Source organism: Pieris rapae, chromosome 22 (genome assembly GCF_905147795.1).
Source record: "Pieris rapae chromosome 22, ilPieRapa1.1, whole genome shotgun sequence".
NCBI classification, from domain to species: domain Eukaryota; kingdom Metazoa; phylum Arthropoda; class Insecta; order Lepidoptera; family Pieridae; genus Pieris; species Pieris rapae.
In genome coordinates, this window is record NC_059530.1 from 6,531,121 (window position 1) to 6,552,044 (window position 20,924).

General features: G+C 33.0%; 1 protein-coding gene across 1 annotated transcript in view; it reads right to left on the minus strand.

Moving 5' to 3' along the window:
* LOC111001982 overlaps positions 1-20,924 on the minus strand; it is a 48,393-nt gene that overhangs the window by 17,300 nt on the left and 10,169 nt on the right. Inside the window, exons 2-6 of the mRNA XM_045633142.1 lie at positions 16,141-16,354; positions 5,934-6,042; positions 4,373-4,397; positions 3,238-3,390; positions 1,740-1,884 (exon numbers count right to left, since the gene is read on the minus strand). Coding sequence (XP_045489098.1) covers positions 1,740-1,884; positions 3,238-3,390; positions 4,373-4,397; positions 5,934-6,042; positions 16,141-16,350 — 642 coding nt within the window. The 5' untranslated portion in view covers positions 16,351-16,354. The remainder of the gene's footprint in view (positions 1-1,739; positions 1,885-3,237; positions 3,391-4,372; positions 4,398-5,933; positions 6,043-16,140; positions 16,355-20,924) is intronic.

Here is a 20,924-nt window from a genome sequence, read left to right on the forward strand (position 1 = left end):
AAACCGGAGCAAATACGGCAACTTGACGTACATCGGTTATTATTTTTTGGCGCGACTCTAGCGTTGCGATCCGTCACAACTGCAGGCCTAGACAAATGGACATCTAATATCGTAAACGAAAGTAGAATAGAATTAAAATGTATGGGAATGACATTTGTCACGTCATCTACCTTATCGCAAATACAGCGATCGTTTTATTTCGCAGCCAAGTGGCATAGTTCTGTCATGATTCGATTATCGCATTGGATAAACGAAACGCGTCGTTCGCTACGCCATACAATTCGTAGCCAAATGGCACATTTTGACAGGTAATGTAAGCATCAATCGTATCGATTAAGCGATGACAAATCGTCCGCTAGGACCCTGTAGATAACCACAAAAATGGCGGTTGTTTAGTCAGCTGTATATATATTATTGGTAAACCAAACCATCTCTTTATATTTATACACTCTCTACCTTCGTGGTAGGTACATTCAAGAGTAAATAATAAATAAATAAAAATGTTTTTCCAAAACCAAATCATCTATATATTATTTTAAAGAATTTGTACATAATACATAAGACTAAATAATAACTAAAATCGGTTCATTTTCAAAATCAAACCATTCATATGTATTTTAACCTTCTCAGCGCCAAAGTCTGATGGGTTGCCATAACAATTACTGTAAAATCACCCGATTTAAAAAAAACTTATTTCGTTTATTAAAATAAATACAACAAATACAATTTAAATAACAAATATAGAAACATAGACGGCTAAAATCATTACTCTTCCTTTTGGCTTTGCCGTAGTCGGGTAATAACAACAGAAACTACACATTAGTCATTAGTTAAAAATTATCATATATGTAGCAATTGTCATGATAATAGCAACACCAAGATTGTGCTTGTCAACAGCTTATCAAAATGAACTGACAGCGCGCGAATATTGTGGTTTTTTCACATATCTATCGCATATCTAACGCAAATGGAAAACGATGCAACGTTAACCGAACTTAGGTCCGTTTGGCTAGGCATCGATTTGCGTTCACGACAGATCGTGCGTATTATTCGATTGCGAAACGTTTGATAACGAATGCCACTTGTCTAGGGGGGCTGGTTTCTTATGTATTTATTATTATTATTTTTCTTGATTCGCCATATTATTATACATTTATTTAAATTTTAAAATAACTAAATAAATATTTTTAATTTTCAGAGTTTGTGTACTATCATTTAGAGTTATCTGGTCTTAGTTCTGTGACGAAATATTTCTATGGGGGTCACAAAAAGTGTGACACAGCGTGACGAGGGGAGGGGGTTAAAAAGAGCTGATGTTAGTGTGACGAATTTTACGAACGGTCCCTTTACCAACACTTCTCTTGGTTGTGAATGAAAACTTAAGAAAATCGGCAATAATTTTTGTGTTCGTCACCTTCATTCATAGCCTTTAAAACAATTAGTGTAAAAAACATCAAAATGTCTATAATAATGACAAATTTCTGTAGTACAACAGCTGCTCGAATGGGGCACATACTAATTTTATTCACATATTAACAATATTATTTTAAACTCACTGGTACTATTTTCCATACTGAATATCTGATTGTTATGTTTATGTTTTAATAAACGATTTTATTCACTTGAACTTTATTTATTAAATGATTTTTTTAAGATGTAAATTGTTATTGCCGCGAGACTGTTAATCAATTTTCCAAATTGGTTAGATATTAATTCAGAATCAGGCTTTTATTTTATACCTCATTAAATGATATATTGGAGAAATCCAAGCCATTGCAGGACAAAACTTGATCTCCTGGCCTCAAACCGGCTTCCTTCGCAATCCCACCATCGCGAACAAACTGCACGTATATCCCTGGCTTCCATTCGGGTCCTTTGCAAATCCTGAATGAAATATTAATAAATTATTTAAGACGTACAATTAATGACATACGCCCAAACCCAAATAACCTATTTCAATCCATTTTTGTTAATCTGAGATAAACCAAAACTTTAATCCAAATATTGATAAGAGTGTGCCAATAACCAATCGACGGATTTTAATAGCTATCTGAAGATACAAGCTATCCATGGTAGGTCGGATCGGTGTATGTGGATAGACCTTTGTATGTAAAAGACATTTCAACTGTGCCAATATCCTAAGATTTTAACACCAGTTTTTAAAATAATTAAAAAGCGATTTGATATGTTTTAATCATAGACATCTCTATTTTAATATTATTTGTACGGTTTTATTTACCTTATTAGGTTTATATTAATTGGATGGGATGCAGATAGGAGATCAATCGACTGTCGCGGTCGTTTCTTACATTGGTTTCATTCTGAGATTGTGGATTAATTATTGGATTCGGGCGTTAATGTGAAACATGAAATTCGCTGAATTCTGGCAATTAGGCACAGTTATTCATCTATTATCTTAGGAGTGAGGATCAAACTTACGACCTCAAGAATGAGAGTCGGACGCTGCCACTAGACCAACACTGCTCTTAATAACATAGACATTTACTACTAATATAACACACATAATAACAATAAAAAAATAAAAATAACCAAAAATTATGGAATGAAATTAACATTTAAGTGTATAATGTGCGTTGTGGGTGTAACTGGCCCTGACTCAGCATAAAGCTGTGGAGAAGACATGTTCCATAGTGATGGTCAGTCTGCCAGAGCCCATAACAGTTTGCGCCTCAGACGCAGAAAAAGAAATAGAATAGTAAAAATTAACAGTGTAAGTTAAAAAGTCTTGGAAGATTTGTGGGAAATTATTTAGTAAATTATAAAATTAAGAATAATTGTTACTACCGCAAGATCTATAAATATTTTTGGGCGGAGTAAAAACTAAATTTTGTCGATATTATTATAAAGGAAAACTGTACCCGGTTATCTATTAAGTATAAAAAAACGTGTATGTACGGTAAAAGTTATACTTCTTTGGCGTATCAAGATAAAATCTTCCAAAAATTTTATCTTTAGCTTTATTCTATTTTATTTTATTAGTATGTACGATACATACTAACATTAAACAAAATTACTCTCATCAAATAAAAGAAGTATAACTTCGAAAAAAACTAAAACGACGACTATAGCTAACTTCAGTAACTTCAGGGTGTCGGTTTTTTGTGACGGTGTACCGGTGTCGGGTTTTTGTGATGGTGCACGCGCGCATCGTAAAAATTTACTATCATCATTTTTTCCTAATGCAAAAAAAAGTATAACTTCAATATATAAACTCACCCACAACCTAATTTAGCTCTGGGAGGCACGAGAATTGAGAGTCGCAAATCGGTTATATGATCTGTGTGACAAAGAGTAGGCGACGAAGACACCTCTGACGCGAGTGACGCTCGCTCTGATACAAACTGCCAGGATAAAGTCTCGAAGTCTTTCCTGAAATAGAAAACGAATCAAATTAAAGTACACTCAATATGAATAAATAAAAATATTTGTTTCAAGTAAATAAATAATCTAGTCGGGATTCTAAATGTGTTTTGATCATAGACAAGGTAAATCTTCTGTCTGACACATGTCGCTGTAAATATATCACAAATTATATGTAGACAGAAATGGAAAGAACGCTATACTTAAGGTTGTAAGACGAAAATCAACTGTTTCTCTTACATATAATAAAAATGTAAAAAAATATGTGAACACATTATACGATAAGAATTTAAAAGTACATTTTAGGCTTATCAATACTTTATCCAATTAATTGAAGTTGTACTATGTTCAAATCTTATTATCAGATTTATTTGTATACATTTTTTTTACAAATAACTAATAAATGTTAAGTGAATTTTGTTTACCAAGGAGTAATAACATAACCACTAAAATATAAAATTTAATAAATTACGTATATATAAATGGGCACAAATATTATAATTAAAAATAACACGACAGCGGGTTTCGCTTTATTGTAATTGGTCTAGAATTGTCCAATCATCGACACGCGCTGTGATCCATCAATCTCTTTGACCAATCATAATTAAACGAAACAAACCATAGATTTCGTCTAACGTTCATGTTAGCCATTATTTATTTATTGACATTTCGTTACGTTTATAGAACAGCAAATAACATAATACAAAACATTATAAGGTATGCAAGGAGCGGCCTTATCGCTAACGAACGATCTCTTCCAGGCAACCCCAGAAAGGAAAAAAAATGTGATAGGTAAAGCGCAAGAAGTGCATGACCAAGTCTTATAAAATATACTAAAAACTAATGCAATACAAAAGAAAATTTATTTATTATTTTATGCAGAGTTTTATCAATCGTATGGAGTCGGGCAGCCTATTCCACAACTTAATGGCGGATCCTAAATAAATTAACTAACAAAGATGATTATTTATTAAAAATACAATATACTTACTCTTTAATCGGCAACATACCAACATCTGAAACATAAAATTAATAATAACTATTCTATAATTAGCCGTGGTAAAGTCGAAAGTCTTTTGAATTGAAATAATAATATCGCTTATTGAATAGGAGAAAGCTACGAATATTTAATTTCTGTGACTATTTATCATATGGCAGACATTTTTCTAAACAAAATATATAAAATTGTGTTGGTAGAAATGATTTTGTTCTTTACGAATAAATCTATACTAATATTATAAAGAGGAAAGATTTGTGCTTTGTATGTATGTACAAAAACTACTCGACCCGATTTCGAAAATTCTTTCACCGTCTGAAAGCTACATCTGTCTGACATAAGCTAAAAATGTAAAAACAAAAAACATTCTGTCTAGACTAATATTAATATTTTTTTTGTAAATTAAAGTATTATACAATATAACGAGAGCAAGTGGACAATTCATCATTGATGCAGCCCAAGAAAAAGAGGAACAACACGCCATGGATAGATGATCTACAAAGGTCCCGGAATGAAAATAAGTGTAGATACTGCGTATGTCACAGCGGGCCATATAGCTGTATATTTAAAATTATTGTATGTCTTTAATAATAAATGTATAAGAGAGCATGACGATGCGTATAAAATAACCGGTACATTTCATATCACGAATGATGAACGAGCCAGTTGACAGATAACGGCACGCGAATATTATGTAACTAGCTGTGCTCTGTGGTTCCCTGCATAGCACGAAGTTCTATCGCTTAATTTTTGTCTGTAATAGACTTATTTTTTTGTATAAACTGTAGTACATCACTTTGCTCTGTTGTCAAGTTTCCACAGCATACGCAATTTAGGTTTTCTTGTTTCAGACTTACACTATCATGGTTCAAACAAAATAATATAGCCTATGTTCAAGCCAAAAAAGTTGTATTAATCCTAAATAAAGTTAACTAAAGTTACACACACACACACAGTTATACAGATGACAGATGGCCCAAAGCAGTAACCGAATGGACTGGTCCAAAAGGAACAAGAAACAAAGGAAGACCAATAGAGCGATGGGCTGATGGGATCGAAAGGGTAGCTGGATGACGATGGCACAAAATAAATTAGGGTGGAAAAAGTTGGAGGAGGCCTTCTTCCGGACAGGGGCCGCATCTTAGTTAAAATTGTATTTATATTTATTTATTTATTTATTCACACTTCGTTGCTAGAAAGAAACACAAATAACACAATACATATAAATTACAAGGGATGCAACGGGCGGCCTTATCGCTAACAAGCGATCTCTTCCAGGCAACCCAACTCTAGTAAGACAAGAAAACAATAAATAAATAAATGATGAGTGCAAGAAGTGCATAACCAGAAGTTATATAAAAAACAAAATATACATATTTATATTTATGTAAATAGGATGTGGAAAAATAAAGGTTTATTACCATTATTATTATATAAAGTTACACGATATTATTAGTCTCTTAGGCGGTACGGAGTTCGCCGGGTCAGCTAGTATTATATAAAGATAACTAAGCCACGCCTTTCATAACTCCACGACATAGTAACAGCCACTTACGTCTAACTTTGATCTTGAGTCTGGATTGTGACGTGATGTAATGTACCAGCTCGGCGTGCACTGCATCATCCACGCGATAACCATTGACGCTCACCACCTGATCACCGACCTGAAATCGCATAAAACGAATTTTAAAAGCTGAAAATTGTTTACTTTTGAATTTATGCTTGTTTTGGTGCGATGGAGAAAAATGAGTGAATTTTTACGCGCGCACACCGACTTCGTAAAGTTAGGGCTAGATGGCATGAAAATCGATAACTTCAAGTTGTATATTCTAGTATTTTTTTATTTAGAACGCGTGTTTCGTAACAATTAAACATTGTGAATAAATAAATATTATTTTGGTGTTTTAAATCAATTTCATATACGACGGTGATAGTATTAACTAATAATTTATTTATTTAAATAAAATCTTGTTGATTAATTTTAATGAATCGTTAATCACTACTGCATTTCAGTTTTTTTCCATACGCCAAAGAAGTACAACTTCTAACGCGTGTCATAAATAAATGGTCATGCATATCTGTGCCCGAAATGCTATAAAATAGGGTGGGGGTCCAATATCCCCATTCCTACAAAGGGACTTTATTTGCTTAAACTAGGTCTTGGCGTGTCCCGCCCGGCGACAACTACTACAAGTATCCTTCTGACACACGCTGACATGGGTCTAACGCTTGCTGGTTTCTTCATCTTTCTTCATTACGCATTAAAATGCACACTGCCATTATTGCACAGCTGGTGTTCGAACCTACCTTTGGTATGTAAGGCTCAAGCTACAGTTTATTAAAACGATATTCGGTATCAAGTATATTTTTTAGAGACTGGTTAATTTTCTATGTTTAAAAACATAAGTAGACAAACACAGTTTATTCATTGACTCACTGACTCAGTTGAAAAATAAATAAAATAAGGTCAAGTTTGTTTATGGAAGAGCTGGGAACCCCGACACAGGTATTTTTTACTTAAAAGGGTTTCCAAATCGTACACCTAGGAATGCAAATGTAATAAAAATGAATAAACACTTTTTTATTAATTTATATATGTTTAATAATAATAATTTGTATCACGTTTAACTCTTAGGCCACCGGTACTATCTACCAGGCCAGCTTAATTAAAATTTAAATTAATAATATTATGTCCATAAAAAACCTAGGCGGTTAAGGAATATGCTCTTTCGTATGGTCTCAGACAAGGACGCGTATGGGCCTGTTACAAAGAAATCACTAAAGGTACCATACGCATTGTTAGTAACAGAAACATATGAACTGCCTTGAGTAATATTCGGTAATTGAAAGTGATAAAACGCATACTGTGCCCATCAAAGCATCTCAATGTGTGACGTCACATTCTGCCAATGACGAAAGCACTTTCTTTACCTTGGAGAAGCCGGACGGATCATTCTTGGCCCAGATATCGGACAACTTTCGTTCAGACTTTCGTACCGGCGCATTTTTAGGGTTCTCTTTACGTGTGTTGTGGTATTTCCTGTTTGTAGAAGAATTTCTCCAATACTGGGATGCAGGGAAATTATGGACACTACGGAAATAAATACCGTATAGTATTATTAAAGATTTAATTCAATGTTTAGTAGCTATATTCACATCCTTTACACGTTTCACAAAATTTAAAAAAAGAACTTTAATTTCTTTTTTTTCGCCCATTGCGCAGGATATAGTCTTTCGGAATTTTTAATTTATTTATTGCTATAAAGAAAACCACAGAGTTTGTCAAGTCGATTTTATGGCTGTCAAATTTGTTTACAAGGCCGCTCCTTGTGTTGGTGTGAAATATTAAAAAAAATTGCGTAACAATGCCAACTCATAAGTGTGCACTAATTAATTATAGTACCTGATTCTAAACACTATTGTCTTGAATTTCATTTATTTATCAGTGCGTAAAGAGTTTATTTTTAGAAGTTTTAGTTTAGACTATGTTTATTTTTATATTTTAATTATACGTTGTTTTTATTCTAAAATGAGGACAACCAGAAAAAAATAAATCAGTGGCGCTATAGTTCGCCTCAGACTTCTGAATCTGTTTCAAGATCATTTTTTTAAACTTATAGGCAAGTAGCTGATCAGCCTCCAGTGCCAGACATACATACATAAATAAAAAAAAAAAGAGCAAATAACATAGCAAGGTTTTTAAAACGACTCGGCGAAAATTAAGTTGACAGTGTATACCGAGTCATTTGTCATCACAGTTTTATTGTAAATTCAAGACAATCTGTAAAGGCTGGCGTGTAAAAAGGTTGCTTGTTATGATGGTTACAAATACCGCGCCAGACAACATGGCGCGGCGCGCCAGAAAGATTGATTTTATCATACTATTTAAGTAAAATAGGTATATTATATAGATATGATATGTAAATATGAGTGGCCACAATGTACCTTTACACATTAAATAAAAATACCCGTTTCTAGTACTACGTAATCAAGATTACATTAAGTCCATATCATTTAACATTAGTTCACAACCTACGGCGGAGTTATACTCTCTCTCTCTATATATATATACAAATTCTCGCTAGTCGCGAGTCCTTTCGTCTCCGAGACACTCTTGTTGCAGAGAGTGACGCACTACTCACTGCAAAAATCTGTCAGTTGCGATCTGAAGCTTCTTAATATTCCAGGTAAACGTGATAAAACCTTTAATGATATACTTAATCTATTATAAAATATTCTAAATTAATTAAATATTACGTTCGCCACACAGTAAATCGTACAAGCGAAGCCTTGGGTTCAATTCTTACGAAAACCTTAATAGGAGATGATCAGCAATATAGGCCTAGTGGTTTGGGCGTGCTCATAGATTCGACCCCTGGGTAATGGAAGCTTCTTATATGTCCGCATTTAATTATGGCACGTACGTTTTTCATTAACATCATGTGAAATATGAAGGGATAAGGATGGTTAGACAATAAATAATCAAATAATAATAATATTTATTCACCCGGATGAAGACGGCGAAACACGGAAAAAATTATATGTTCCTTTAAAGCAGGAAACTTGTATATAATAAAATATAATTTTTATGTAGAAACGTTAAAATTACATTATAATAATTAAAATCCGTTGCGTGTGTAGACATTGTACAACTAAGTGTTTCCTACCAATTGCAATAATTATATTTATTGCAATTTAACAGTTTTGTTATGTAAATAGAAAATGGCAGAAAAGATTAAGCAATAGAGTCTATAAGTCTACCAGATTTTTTAAGAGTTATAAATTATTAACAAAGGTATTTTTTTAAGAATTGGTTTGCTCTTTTGAGGATCCTAAGTCAAAGTCGTTTGAAAATACTTCAGTGGGCAGTTGGTGGTTGAGAAACGCTCAGTTGTGCAACGACGGACATACCTAAGTAGCATAGACGATATCTATTCTCTGAATTAAAAAAATCCGTTTGACATTTATACCCTGTAGTTTGAGTGAAAATGAACTTGACGTTGAAGTATAAAATACTAATACTGTACCACGATGCGTCTGCCATTTCCAAACAGGTTTCCAACTAAAAACGTCGCGTTGTCAACACCTTTTTATCTTATTTGCCAAGTCTTATCGTTTTTTAAAGACAGTTTCGGGTTTGACTATGTTGTGTTTATTATGGTATATAAGATACATATCACTTATTCCACGGCATTAAATTTGAATCAGTAGACATCCCTACAACAAGAAGACAAAGGGTGTAGGCCGAGAGAAAAAACCGGCATAAAAAACTCTCGGTACTCTTAAATATCAAATCATCATACAAAATAACTATATTGCCATTGTGTATGTATAACACAGAAGAAACCTGAAGGAAGGTTATACAGTCCGTTCTTTAAAGAGATTAGAATAACTTCTAATAACTCTACCTATAGACATACTACCAGGCACTGATCAAACCTTCCCAAATACGGCCTTTATTTGCTTAAAAGGATTGGCGTCTCCCACCGGACCGGGCGACAACTACTCCGAAAATATCCTCATGATATTAATCGGTGACTTGGAACCCGCTGACCATCGACCTCAGTAATAAGAAATTAAAAAGTATTGTACATATATATGTATGTATACAAAACAGCCAATATCATATTGATTACATTTAAATAAATACTGACTGTGTTAAGAACAAAAAGTTTGTTAAGAACTAAATTTGTATAAGCTGCAAATATCTGTAAAGTGATCTGGGGTGATGTAAGCACATTTCTATCAATACAAAGAATTCAAAGAAACTTAATCTAGAAAGTCTTCGATAAATGGTTGTATAAATAATTTACGGCCCGAGACTATTGCAAATGTTACCAAGTCTTGAAATTATATTTTTGTATGGACATCTTAAAATAATATTTTAGGTGCTTCGTTGTGTTATGTGTATAGGCCGTGCCTTAACGGTAAAAAAAAACTGGAAATAAATCATGGTTTTTGATAAACAAATGCACTAGCTGTAAATAATTGAATTTGGTTTCCATTTTTTTTTATAATTTTATGGCCTACCATACATACGACTGCTCGATGCCAACGAGACCTTTAAGCCAATTGAATTTGGAATTCCTAAGCAAAGAGGATATATTTAAACTTAAAATGGCGACAAAACGCCAATTTAAAATGTAAAGATTATGTATTCTTGGCTATGCTTTGGCATATCCTTGGCTATTAGTGTTCTTTGTAAAGTTCTACCTTTCAAAACATATTTGCACGCCCTTATCTGTGCCGGAATATGCGAAGTTTAGATTGTACCACCATAATACTTTATTCATCAGATTTATTTTTTACTTTTACCCTAAATAGGGTTGCCTGAAAGAGATCGCTTGTTAGCGATAAGGCCGCCCGTTGCATCCCATTTATATGTTTGGTTTAGATGTAACGAAGTGTGAATAAATAAAACAAAAATTATACAATATTCTTGCAAATAGATTATAAATATTATTAACTCTATAAGTTTCATTTATCAGTACGTATTTGAAACATTTGAACATTGAAAGGCAACCAGAGCGATAACTATGCCGCAACAATTGAATTTAGTGGCAATGAAATTCTTGGTTACGTAGACTTGCTCAATTCAAAGTTTTGTCACATTGTATTAAAACTTCTATGTTTTTGTAGGCCGTACGAACAATCATTTCATTATACCATTGTTGGTTGCCATTAGTTTTACTATGGGATAATTTAAGATTTTTGGCGCGAAAACAATGGTTTGGTTATTCTGTCAGACATGTTTTTTTTAATATGGCTTTTATTTGTACCAACTGGGCACAAGGTACTTCGCCAGTGTCGTGTAGATGTCAGACATAAAATGACTTTAAATGTTTTGACGTTTAAGTTTTATTAGTTAAATTTGTACATTCGTAACCTATATCATAGATACATACATTCATTATTAACGGATAAATAAAAACAAATTGAATTGCGCGTTAATAATTTGTTCGTTTTTTAATTTATATATTGGAGAAAACAATTGGAAAACCTGACACTTATTACTTAAAACAGGAGCTTTCTGCACCTAAAATTATTGCTAATTACTGTCACTGTCAGTGAGATTGTAAGGAATTATTGATTGATAAGGAAAAGACAGATGACGAACAACATTGAAAGATCGTCGCGTGCAACGGAATGACATTTGTCGCGTGTCAACGAGTATTGCTGTTGACAAAATCACAATGTAACGGAGCTGTTAAATGCTTCTCTCTCTGTCAAATCATCACTTTAGTGTAACGGTAAAAACTATTACAGTGCCACATAATCATCTTGGCCGACGGCTGAAATTTGAACTATCGTCGCCATTTTGGTGCTTACCATAAATAATTTTTCTATCTACCAACATCTAATAAAAATCCAACTAAAATGTAGGCTAGGTTTTTATCACAAGGGCATAGATATTATGGTTTCTTATGTATTCTTAAAATCAAAAATCAAAGAATTTAAATATGTTATCCTTGAATTATAAGCTAGCAAGCGGCAGATATAAATCAACTGAACTGAATTACGAAACTGAACAAACAATACAAAATATTAAACAAACTGATTTGAAACAAAGAAGTTTGTTATGGACTTATGAACTTGAATTAACAATATAATATAGCTCTTACAATATTCTTAACCTAAATACTAATAATAATTAAAGCTGGACATACAGACAACTACTACATATGTGTGTGTGTCCACATAATATAGTATAACTACGTTTTCGGTGTTTCTGAAGAGAAGCCACACAACTCCCTTTACTCTCCCCTGTCTTTAGCAAAGTTCTGCTCCTGCAAATAGAGGATCACCTTTCCGGCCTGATGCCCACTTTACCAGTCACATTTTTTTCTAAACCTTCTGGATCTTTATGTGTCCAAAAAACATGTCGTGATGTGTTAAAAGACGAGTTTTGCCAATAATAGCTTTGATATGGACCCTATATTTACCCTTATAATATTTCCCTAAAGCGCCCAAAGAAGTATAACTTCAAAAAACCTGATTCTGAATACGTTGCGTAATCATATTTTTTCTCATAGACAAGTAGGTCATCAGCTTCTGTGTCTGACACACGCCGTCGACATGGCGGTTTTCTCACGATGGTTTCCTTCACCGTACGAGCAAGTGTTAATTCCGCACCGTAAGTTTATTGGTGCACAGCTGGGAATCAAATCCACGACCTCATAAAAGCACCCTGAACCTACTAGGTCAACACAGCTCTTAATCACTTTTTAACAATTCATTCCAAATATTGAAAATCTAATATTTTCTTCGACCATATTTTCGATGTTATATTGTTCTAAATTTAATATCATCAAAATAAAGATTTATATTTACGTTGATAATAGCGTATACTAAATTTACACATATACTAGCGGATCAGACAGACGTTGTCGTGTCTACACGTCTTTAATTTCAAAATTTCAATTTTTAATAAGCCATTTTTATGAAAATTATTATTCAAATGTTATGACAATATCTAACGATCCAGCACATGGTCACACACGATATAACACAATGATAACAAAACTTTTTTTAAATTTCGGGACAGACTGAAATTAAAATTCGAATATTATTTAAAATTTGACACTGCGATGGTAGCGCCGTCTGTCGGATCCAATGTAAAACATTCCAAAATCAACAACAACTAATAAATTGAAAATTAATTAAAAAAACATTGTCCAGCGGACAAAATTGTGAATCTTAACCATTCCCAGATCCCCTTGAACACACACAAAAAATTTCGTCTAAATCGGTCCAGTCGTTTAGGAGCAGTTCAGTCACATACACACGCACACAAGAAATATATATATTAAGATAAATGTTACTATGTTCATATACAATTTGTAAACATATTATTAATAAGAATTCGATTAACTAAACAGTGTTGACGAAAGCTATGTTTATTGAGGTCACCTCATAGCTTAGATAATATTACAACTATTCTGTAACGAGTTGGTCACATACCTCTGTTACATTTCTGTGTAATCATCCAAAATGCTAATGGTTACCATGGTAACGATGTTTAGTATTTAAAAATGGTTACCAAAGTAACAGTCACGATTTTATTATACCTTTTAGTTTCAACGTAAACATGTTAAGATGCTTGATTTGACATCCACTTTGGAAACTGAATTGTTTGTTATTATGAATTCCATAGGACTCGAAAAAGATAATCATCTTAACTCATCTTATACTTTCCTAGAAAAGCATGTCTTTCGCAGCCATCTTCGAATACATTATCGAACTTATGCCCTTTCTCTACTGATCCAGTCCGGCGTCGGAAGCAGTTAATATAAATTGTATAGAATCAAAAAAGAAAAAACCCTTGGACATCTTATTTTCCCCTAAATTTGTACAAGTTGACATCACTGTCGATCACTTCGGACGGTAAAACACCGCGTTCCGATCTAGCAAGTTATCGGATCGTTAAAAACCGGATGTCGGAGTAGTGGAGAAGTACATAAGTACTGTTGTGAGTTTCTAAATCGGATCGGTAATTAAGGTTTAGCTGACCGGAGCAGTGGAGAAACGGCTTTATTGGCATCGATATCACATACAATTTGCCCCCTGTTATATTTATTTATTTATTACATTTTATATTAGTTTACCACATCATACACAATTCTATATGTGCATTATATTTTGCAAGCTATTTAAAATATATGTAAAAATGTTACAAAAAATTCTATACAAATGTATACAGAATAAAATAAAATACTCTTAATTTTTTTCTAATAAATAATTACCAGCAAATCAGTAGCTTAGGTTAGGCACTGACAATGCTTTTCTTAAAAATAAAATTGCCTGAATACAGCTCCGTATTCTGTAACATTCGCGAAAAATTAATTTAATAAAATCATAATATGTTACGTCAAAAGAACACCGTTTGTATAAATTTAAACATAGCCTTATATACGTATAGAAGCGCGACAAATGCATATAAAAGTATTTTTTTATGTTTGTTAACGTTAGACTACCCACTGACTAGGCAATTTACTAGCCGCGGTAGTAAAAACCTTAACGTTCTCTCTCCATATAGGTTTTCACCTCTCCAGCCGAGAGCAGAGAGTACACGTCAATCTCAACTCGTTTTTTATCATTTTTTTATCATTTATCATCTCGAAAAAGTGCCGGCCTTAAGACATATACATATTTACTTATTCTATTATTTTGCAGTATTTATTCCTCTTTATTTTTATATAAGTCAGTAGTTGAGTCAACGTATAAAGCACCTCTAAGAATCTAAGAACTAAACTAGGCTTGTATAACATACAATTTAATTTATGTAACACTGAACGCAGAGGAAACTCATTACATATAAACTTAACATAAAATGTTATATATTTCGCACGTTTACTTCCTTCACAAAAGAAGTTATGAAATTTCGTATATTCTTTGATAAAACGAGACAATGGCGTGAATTAAGACATACGAAATCTTGGGAAGCTTAGCCAATGTATTAATGGTGCGCATACAAGACTTCCTGTCATAATAGTCATAATTACTTCTTGAGGAAGCGGTAATAATATTAATAGACATAAATAATATGTAGCAATGAAATGTATTTTTTCGTTTGTTGAAAAAAATAAATGTGAGATAGATAAAGTCCCTGGACATGATGGCAGGGGAGTAGAGTAAAATATTTAAAAAAAAATAGACATAAATAAATTAAATAAGAGAGCTTTAGATTTCTGTTCTGTCTGATCTGTTTCATGATCATTTGTCTATCTGATAGGCAACCAGATCAGTTTCTTGTGCCTGACACACGCCGTCGACTTTTTGGGTATAAGGCGCACATAGAAAGAACGTCCATTGGTGCACAGCCGGGGATCGAATTGAAGATCTTAGATGAGAGTCGCACGCTAACATTTGTAGGCCATCACAGCTGCTTTATTAGTAATATTAATAAGTCCGTTTATTTCCAATAAAAAAGATACATTTCTTAGTGGATTTTTAGTATATTTTATTTTTCATTTTTATTTAGGCAATAAGTAATACATTTTGATAAGTTTAAGGAATAAAATATTATGACACTATTTAGTCAATATATTTTTGAAAGATTGTTGTAAGTAGAAAAAAATATAAACAATTACAAATTCTGAGTTTTACTTGTACATATTAAAATCGAAAGAGAGTGTAAGCTTACGACCAACCAGGCTCCAGAAATTAAACTACTTACATGGAAATTGTATTCGTTTTTACAACGACCTTCCAAGCGAAATTAGAGAATGATCACTGAATCATAAAGCTATTCATGAATGTGAGGAACAATTAAATGATGCCTTAAGATCATTTAATTATTCGTCATTCGAAACGTCGCAAAAAATAATTTAAATCTTAATATATATAAATCTCGTGTCACAATGTTTGTCCTCTGTGGACTCCTAAACCACTTAATCGATTATAATAAAATTCGCACACCATGTGCAGTTTGATCCAACTTGAGAGATAGGATACGTAAGATCTTTAATTATAGTCGCAATTTTATTTTATTGCAAATTATTTGTTTATTATTTGATACAATTCTAACAGATGGCGCTGAGTTCAAGGTAGTTTAGTTTAGGTCCGTGTCGTGGTACCAACGTTTCACATAAGTTCTCCTACGGTTTCCCTTGATTAATTTACTTCTATGTAATATAACAAAAACCTTAGCCACAGCAACGCTTGGCCGAGTCTGCTAGTTAATTAGAAGTTTATAATGATACATAGCTTTAATCCGTTAAAAAAGTGTTTTCTTTAAACATTATATGCTGCTATACCCTTACCTTCAGCCCTTGGAGATGCGCCTCTGAGCTGTGTTCGACTTTTGACACGAAGAAGCCGGTGGCGTATTCTTTTCCTCCTCGCAAAGAGAAGCCGAACGCCGGTGCGGCTTTTCGCGGGCGCAGAAGTCGGATGACCCTGACGCGCCTCTCCGCGGCACCGGAGAGATCACCACGGGACCCAGACGTTGGCGTCGTTGACGTGGCATACATTGCTCTGGAATAGAAAAATGATATCAGTTCAGAGGTAGCAAGTCTTAAGTATTTTGGTGCAGTTGATTAATCATGAAGTGTTCACAGTTGTTCGGATTGAAACCTGCATAACGAATACGCAAAATATATATACTTCAAAAATATTTTTGAAGTGTTCGTGTCATATTTTAACATCTCATAGACACTCGTTTGGACACATCATGATACCCCACGAAAATGTATTGTAGAACAGATATCAAGAAAAAACAGATACAGAACTATGTTTTATAACCTTCAACGATTCCGTCTTTAAGAGTTCAACGCGCGTCCAATAAATAATTGATTTATTTAGAGTGCATAATTTTTTTATACTTAAACTATCAAAGCAAAAAGACAGTAGGTACCTAACAACTAAATTCTATAATGTACTAAACTCGGCTGGGTAAACGGTATTATATCCGGAATTAACCTTAAATCAGAAGCCATTCAAGTGACCGACCCGTTACGATTTTTATTATAGTCTACTGTTTCAATTACCGTATGTGTTGGAAATTTCATTAAAAAATAAACGAAAGTCATAAATTTTCTATAATTTACGCATTTCCAACTCACAAATATACCGTATTTACAATACTTTTAACCTACTTTATTAGTATTTTTTTTTAATATCAAACAAATTTAAAGAGGCTGGTCCTTAGTAGTGTACCTTTAACGCTGGCAGCATTTCCTCGCTCTATTGAACATATAGGTCCAGGAAAACACCAGCTCTAGGTTCACCGGTAATATGGCTGGAATGGTCATAATGGCAACGAATACTTGATAATATATCTTTTTAACATCACATAACCGGTAAAAATAACGAAAATACAAACGTCAATATAAATAAGCGTAAATGATTTAAATTAATAAAATTACTGTACTGAAAAAGTATGTCATATACAAAATTATATTCAGGTTACAATAAAACGGAACTTTGGTTTAGTGATACAACCTTATTAGTTGATTTTTAAAAGATTATCTAGTCAGCGAGTAGTCTAGTTTAAATTTAGAAAAAAACATAATTGCATCACCTACAAGATCATGGTTTTGGCGGCAACACCATAGACACTTGCATAAATTCGAAACTTAAATATCCATAGACTATTTCTCAATTTTGACACAGAACAAAAGAGCTAGCCTTGACAAACAAGGCAATGAAAAAGAGTAATAGGGAACGCGTTGAACCGTTGTGTACCAAGTTAGGTACTTATCCTTATGCAATACGTCTTATTAGGGCACCCTTCCGCGAACGTGTTTCGTAAATAACGCAATGGAACGGTTTCCAGCAGACGAGATGAATTATACATTAAGTTATAATCATCTTATGTATTAAATCCTATTTCTATTTTGTCTGAGAAACAATATTTGCTAATCGATGGATTTGGATTTGGCGTTTGGCGCGAACTGTCAATGTCAAAATATAAAACGCTTTCGTTTGTTCTCATTTACATCATTTACGCTTTTGTCAATTAAAAATTAGCTTAAACAAGGACACATTTTTTTTAATTAATCTTACATACCAGCGATAATTAATATAAATAAGATACAGATATACATAAAATATTGATTGGAATTTTGACATATTATGAGAATTCGCGCGGGGTTCGCGCGTAAATTTAGTTTTTTTCACTTTGTGGTAATAAACCTCTGCAATGCTATTACATTATTATCTTTATATAATCTGTTTCAATAGTTGTATTTTCGAGTTCTTATATTATGTAGTAACCATGTTTTACCTTATTTCCTTGACATTACAATAACCTATTGACAGGTTATTCGTTAAAGGTCAAGTGAGCGTCATTGTTCTCATGCTATGGTAATTATAATGATGTCTAAAGATTACTGCTCTTTTTCGTTTTTATTATTATTGTCTCTTTCACTGTTAACATTTTGAATATGCTTGCTTTGTTCCACTAGTTATGTCCAAGTAATTTTATGTAAATATTTTGTTTCTTACTGTGGAATACATCGCTCCTATTGCTTTGCCCTCGTTATTATTTAATTACTGTAATAGTATTGTATATCTGTATTACTGGAACCGAAGTGTTTATAAATAAATTAATATTACATTTTTAATGTTACTATAACATTTTTTATTTGATGTTTTTGTTCTCTAAGTCAATAAATTTTCTCTAAGGCATAAGGCATTTACGTATTTACGATAAATAAAATTTTATGAACGCGAAATTTTTCTGCAATGTGATATATGGAATCTGTGTATTTGTAATAAACCCTATGTTAACTAGATTTATTTCAAAAATATTGTCATCATTAAAATATGACATAGAAAAAAACATGAATAAAAAAGTTTCAGGTCGCGAACATGTAGGGAGGAGAGAGGGCCAGAGTGCAGCCTCCTCTTTGGATCAATGACCTGCGTCTGCGCAAGCCAACAGCTCGTTTCTGCGCTAATGTTTCTTGCATTGACACATTGTGAGGTATTTATAGTTTATCTTCGCTTGCCTTTAACTATAATTTTAACCATAATTTAAATTAGTTCGTGTACATTGAACCTTTAAACAAGTAATAGTTGAGTGTGATCAATATTTTTCATACCATGAATATAAAATAACAAATAAATCAGTGGCGCTACAACCTTTTTAAGTCTGGGCCTCAGATTCCAGAATCTGTTTCATGATTATTTGTCAATATAATAGGCAAGTTGATCAGCCGGTTTCCTCACGATGTTCTCCTTCACCGTTTATAGTTTTTTCATTATATAAAGTTTAAGTTATAAAGTGTTCTTACAAATATTCTAAATGTTATGAAATTCCTGATGGCTAGACAATTGTTAAAATAATAGGAGCTAAAGGCGGTCTAACTAGTTTAAATCACCTTGGATTCCAGTACAGTGGTCTGCCCGCTGGTGATATTTTCGGTGTTGCCTAACTTTGGTATTAAATATTTTACCAATGATTCCGTTTTAGATATCCTAGAATTTAGATCAAGCGATTTTTTATCTTTCTCTATATTAAAACGAGCAGTTAATAAGAACCTGTTATTCCTTACTAGCTGCGCCAACTAACTTCGTTTCGCTTCTATTTTTTTTTACTAAGCCTACCTTTTTAGTCACTATATACAACATATGGAATATTTTGCTATGCCACAACATAGAAACTGTTCGAGTTTGCGAAATTTTTATATATTTTCCATAAAACCCATCATCAGAGTTCAAGGAATAAAAAAAATGAATTGATCCGTCGCACATTGTCTTTATGTGATATCGATTACGCTATTTTATGTATATAGCCAAGTATATATAAGCAATATTATATAGAAATCAATCTTCTAATTATCAAATTAAACCATAAAATAATGCCACCTGATATGACATCTAAAAGATATGTGTGTAGAGTTCTGTGCAAGTTAATTTTGACACATGACAATTTAGGCAGAATTTTAGCGGTTAATTTATTAAATTTGAATGTGTTGAATAACTCATACGATTCGTTCTCATATACATTTTCTTATATATTTTAGATATGCGAAACATTGATGACAATCTAATTACATACTTATTGATGAAGTATTTTCTTATGTAGGTACAAAAAATCCGACTCTCCAAACACACATTTACATATATAAGGATTAAAGTTATATAATCTGACAGATAATTGATATTCAATACTATTAATAACGTTCACTTTTTAATGTAATTAAAACATATTAAATAACAATCAAAATTTATTCGTAATTTAGAAAGAGAAAGTGTAGATATATTTTTATCGACACGCTAACTATAATTGCTGCATGCTATAACTCTTATAATCGACATTCGTATGTAATTCGTGATATAAACACCCAACGCTGGGAATATTCTCGGTGATTAACATCTGTCATTGTCAAATCGACACACGAAATAAATAAAAGGTTTGGTTAGCCCTTCTGTCTAATAACCTTTAAAAAGGAAATTTTATTACTCAGCAAACGTTCGATAATTCCTACATTTACAACTTTATATTCCTTGATAAAAACAGAGTCCTAAAAAGTGTTTCTTTGGTTGTCAATTGTCATATGTGAAAGTCAGTCGTCAGTCAACTGTCATAAGTCCTATTATTTGTTATTATTAACTTCACAAACAGTACTGACCATATTATCTCTTGCTTTTGGAGTTGTTTTTTTAGATCGGGGCGCTAGAACAGGGAAATGGACAGGAGACTGACCTGATGTTAAGTGATACCGCCCCCCATGGACACTCAAAGCCAGAGGGCTCGCAAATACGTTGAATAATATATTAGAAATACACAGGCCGGTGTAGATAATCTTATTTATAAAATTATAAACGTTGTCTGTGTGACTATACGTAATACATAGCGCTATAATCTTTTAGGTCTAGGCCTCAGATTCTCAGAAACTCTGTTTTTGAGCTGTCGGTTTTCCTCACGTTTCCGTTCACCGTACAAGCAGGGAACTACACCAGGAAAAGACGTTGAAACCACCAGAGCACTGACCCGATACCTTTATCTATAAAATAAAAATAAAAAAAATACGTTTATTTTGGAACATAAGATCATCATGGTATCACTTATTCCACGTCATCAAATTCGACCTGTTGG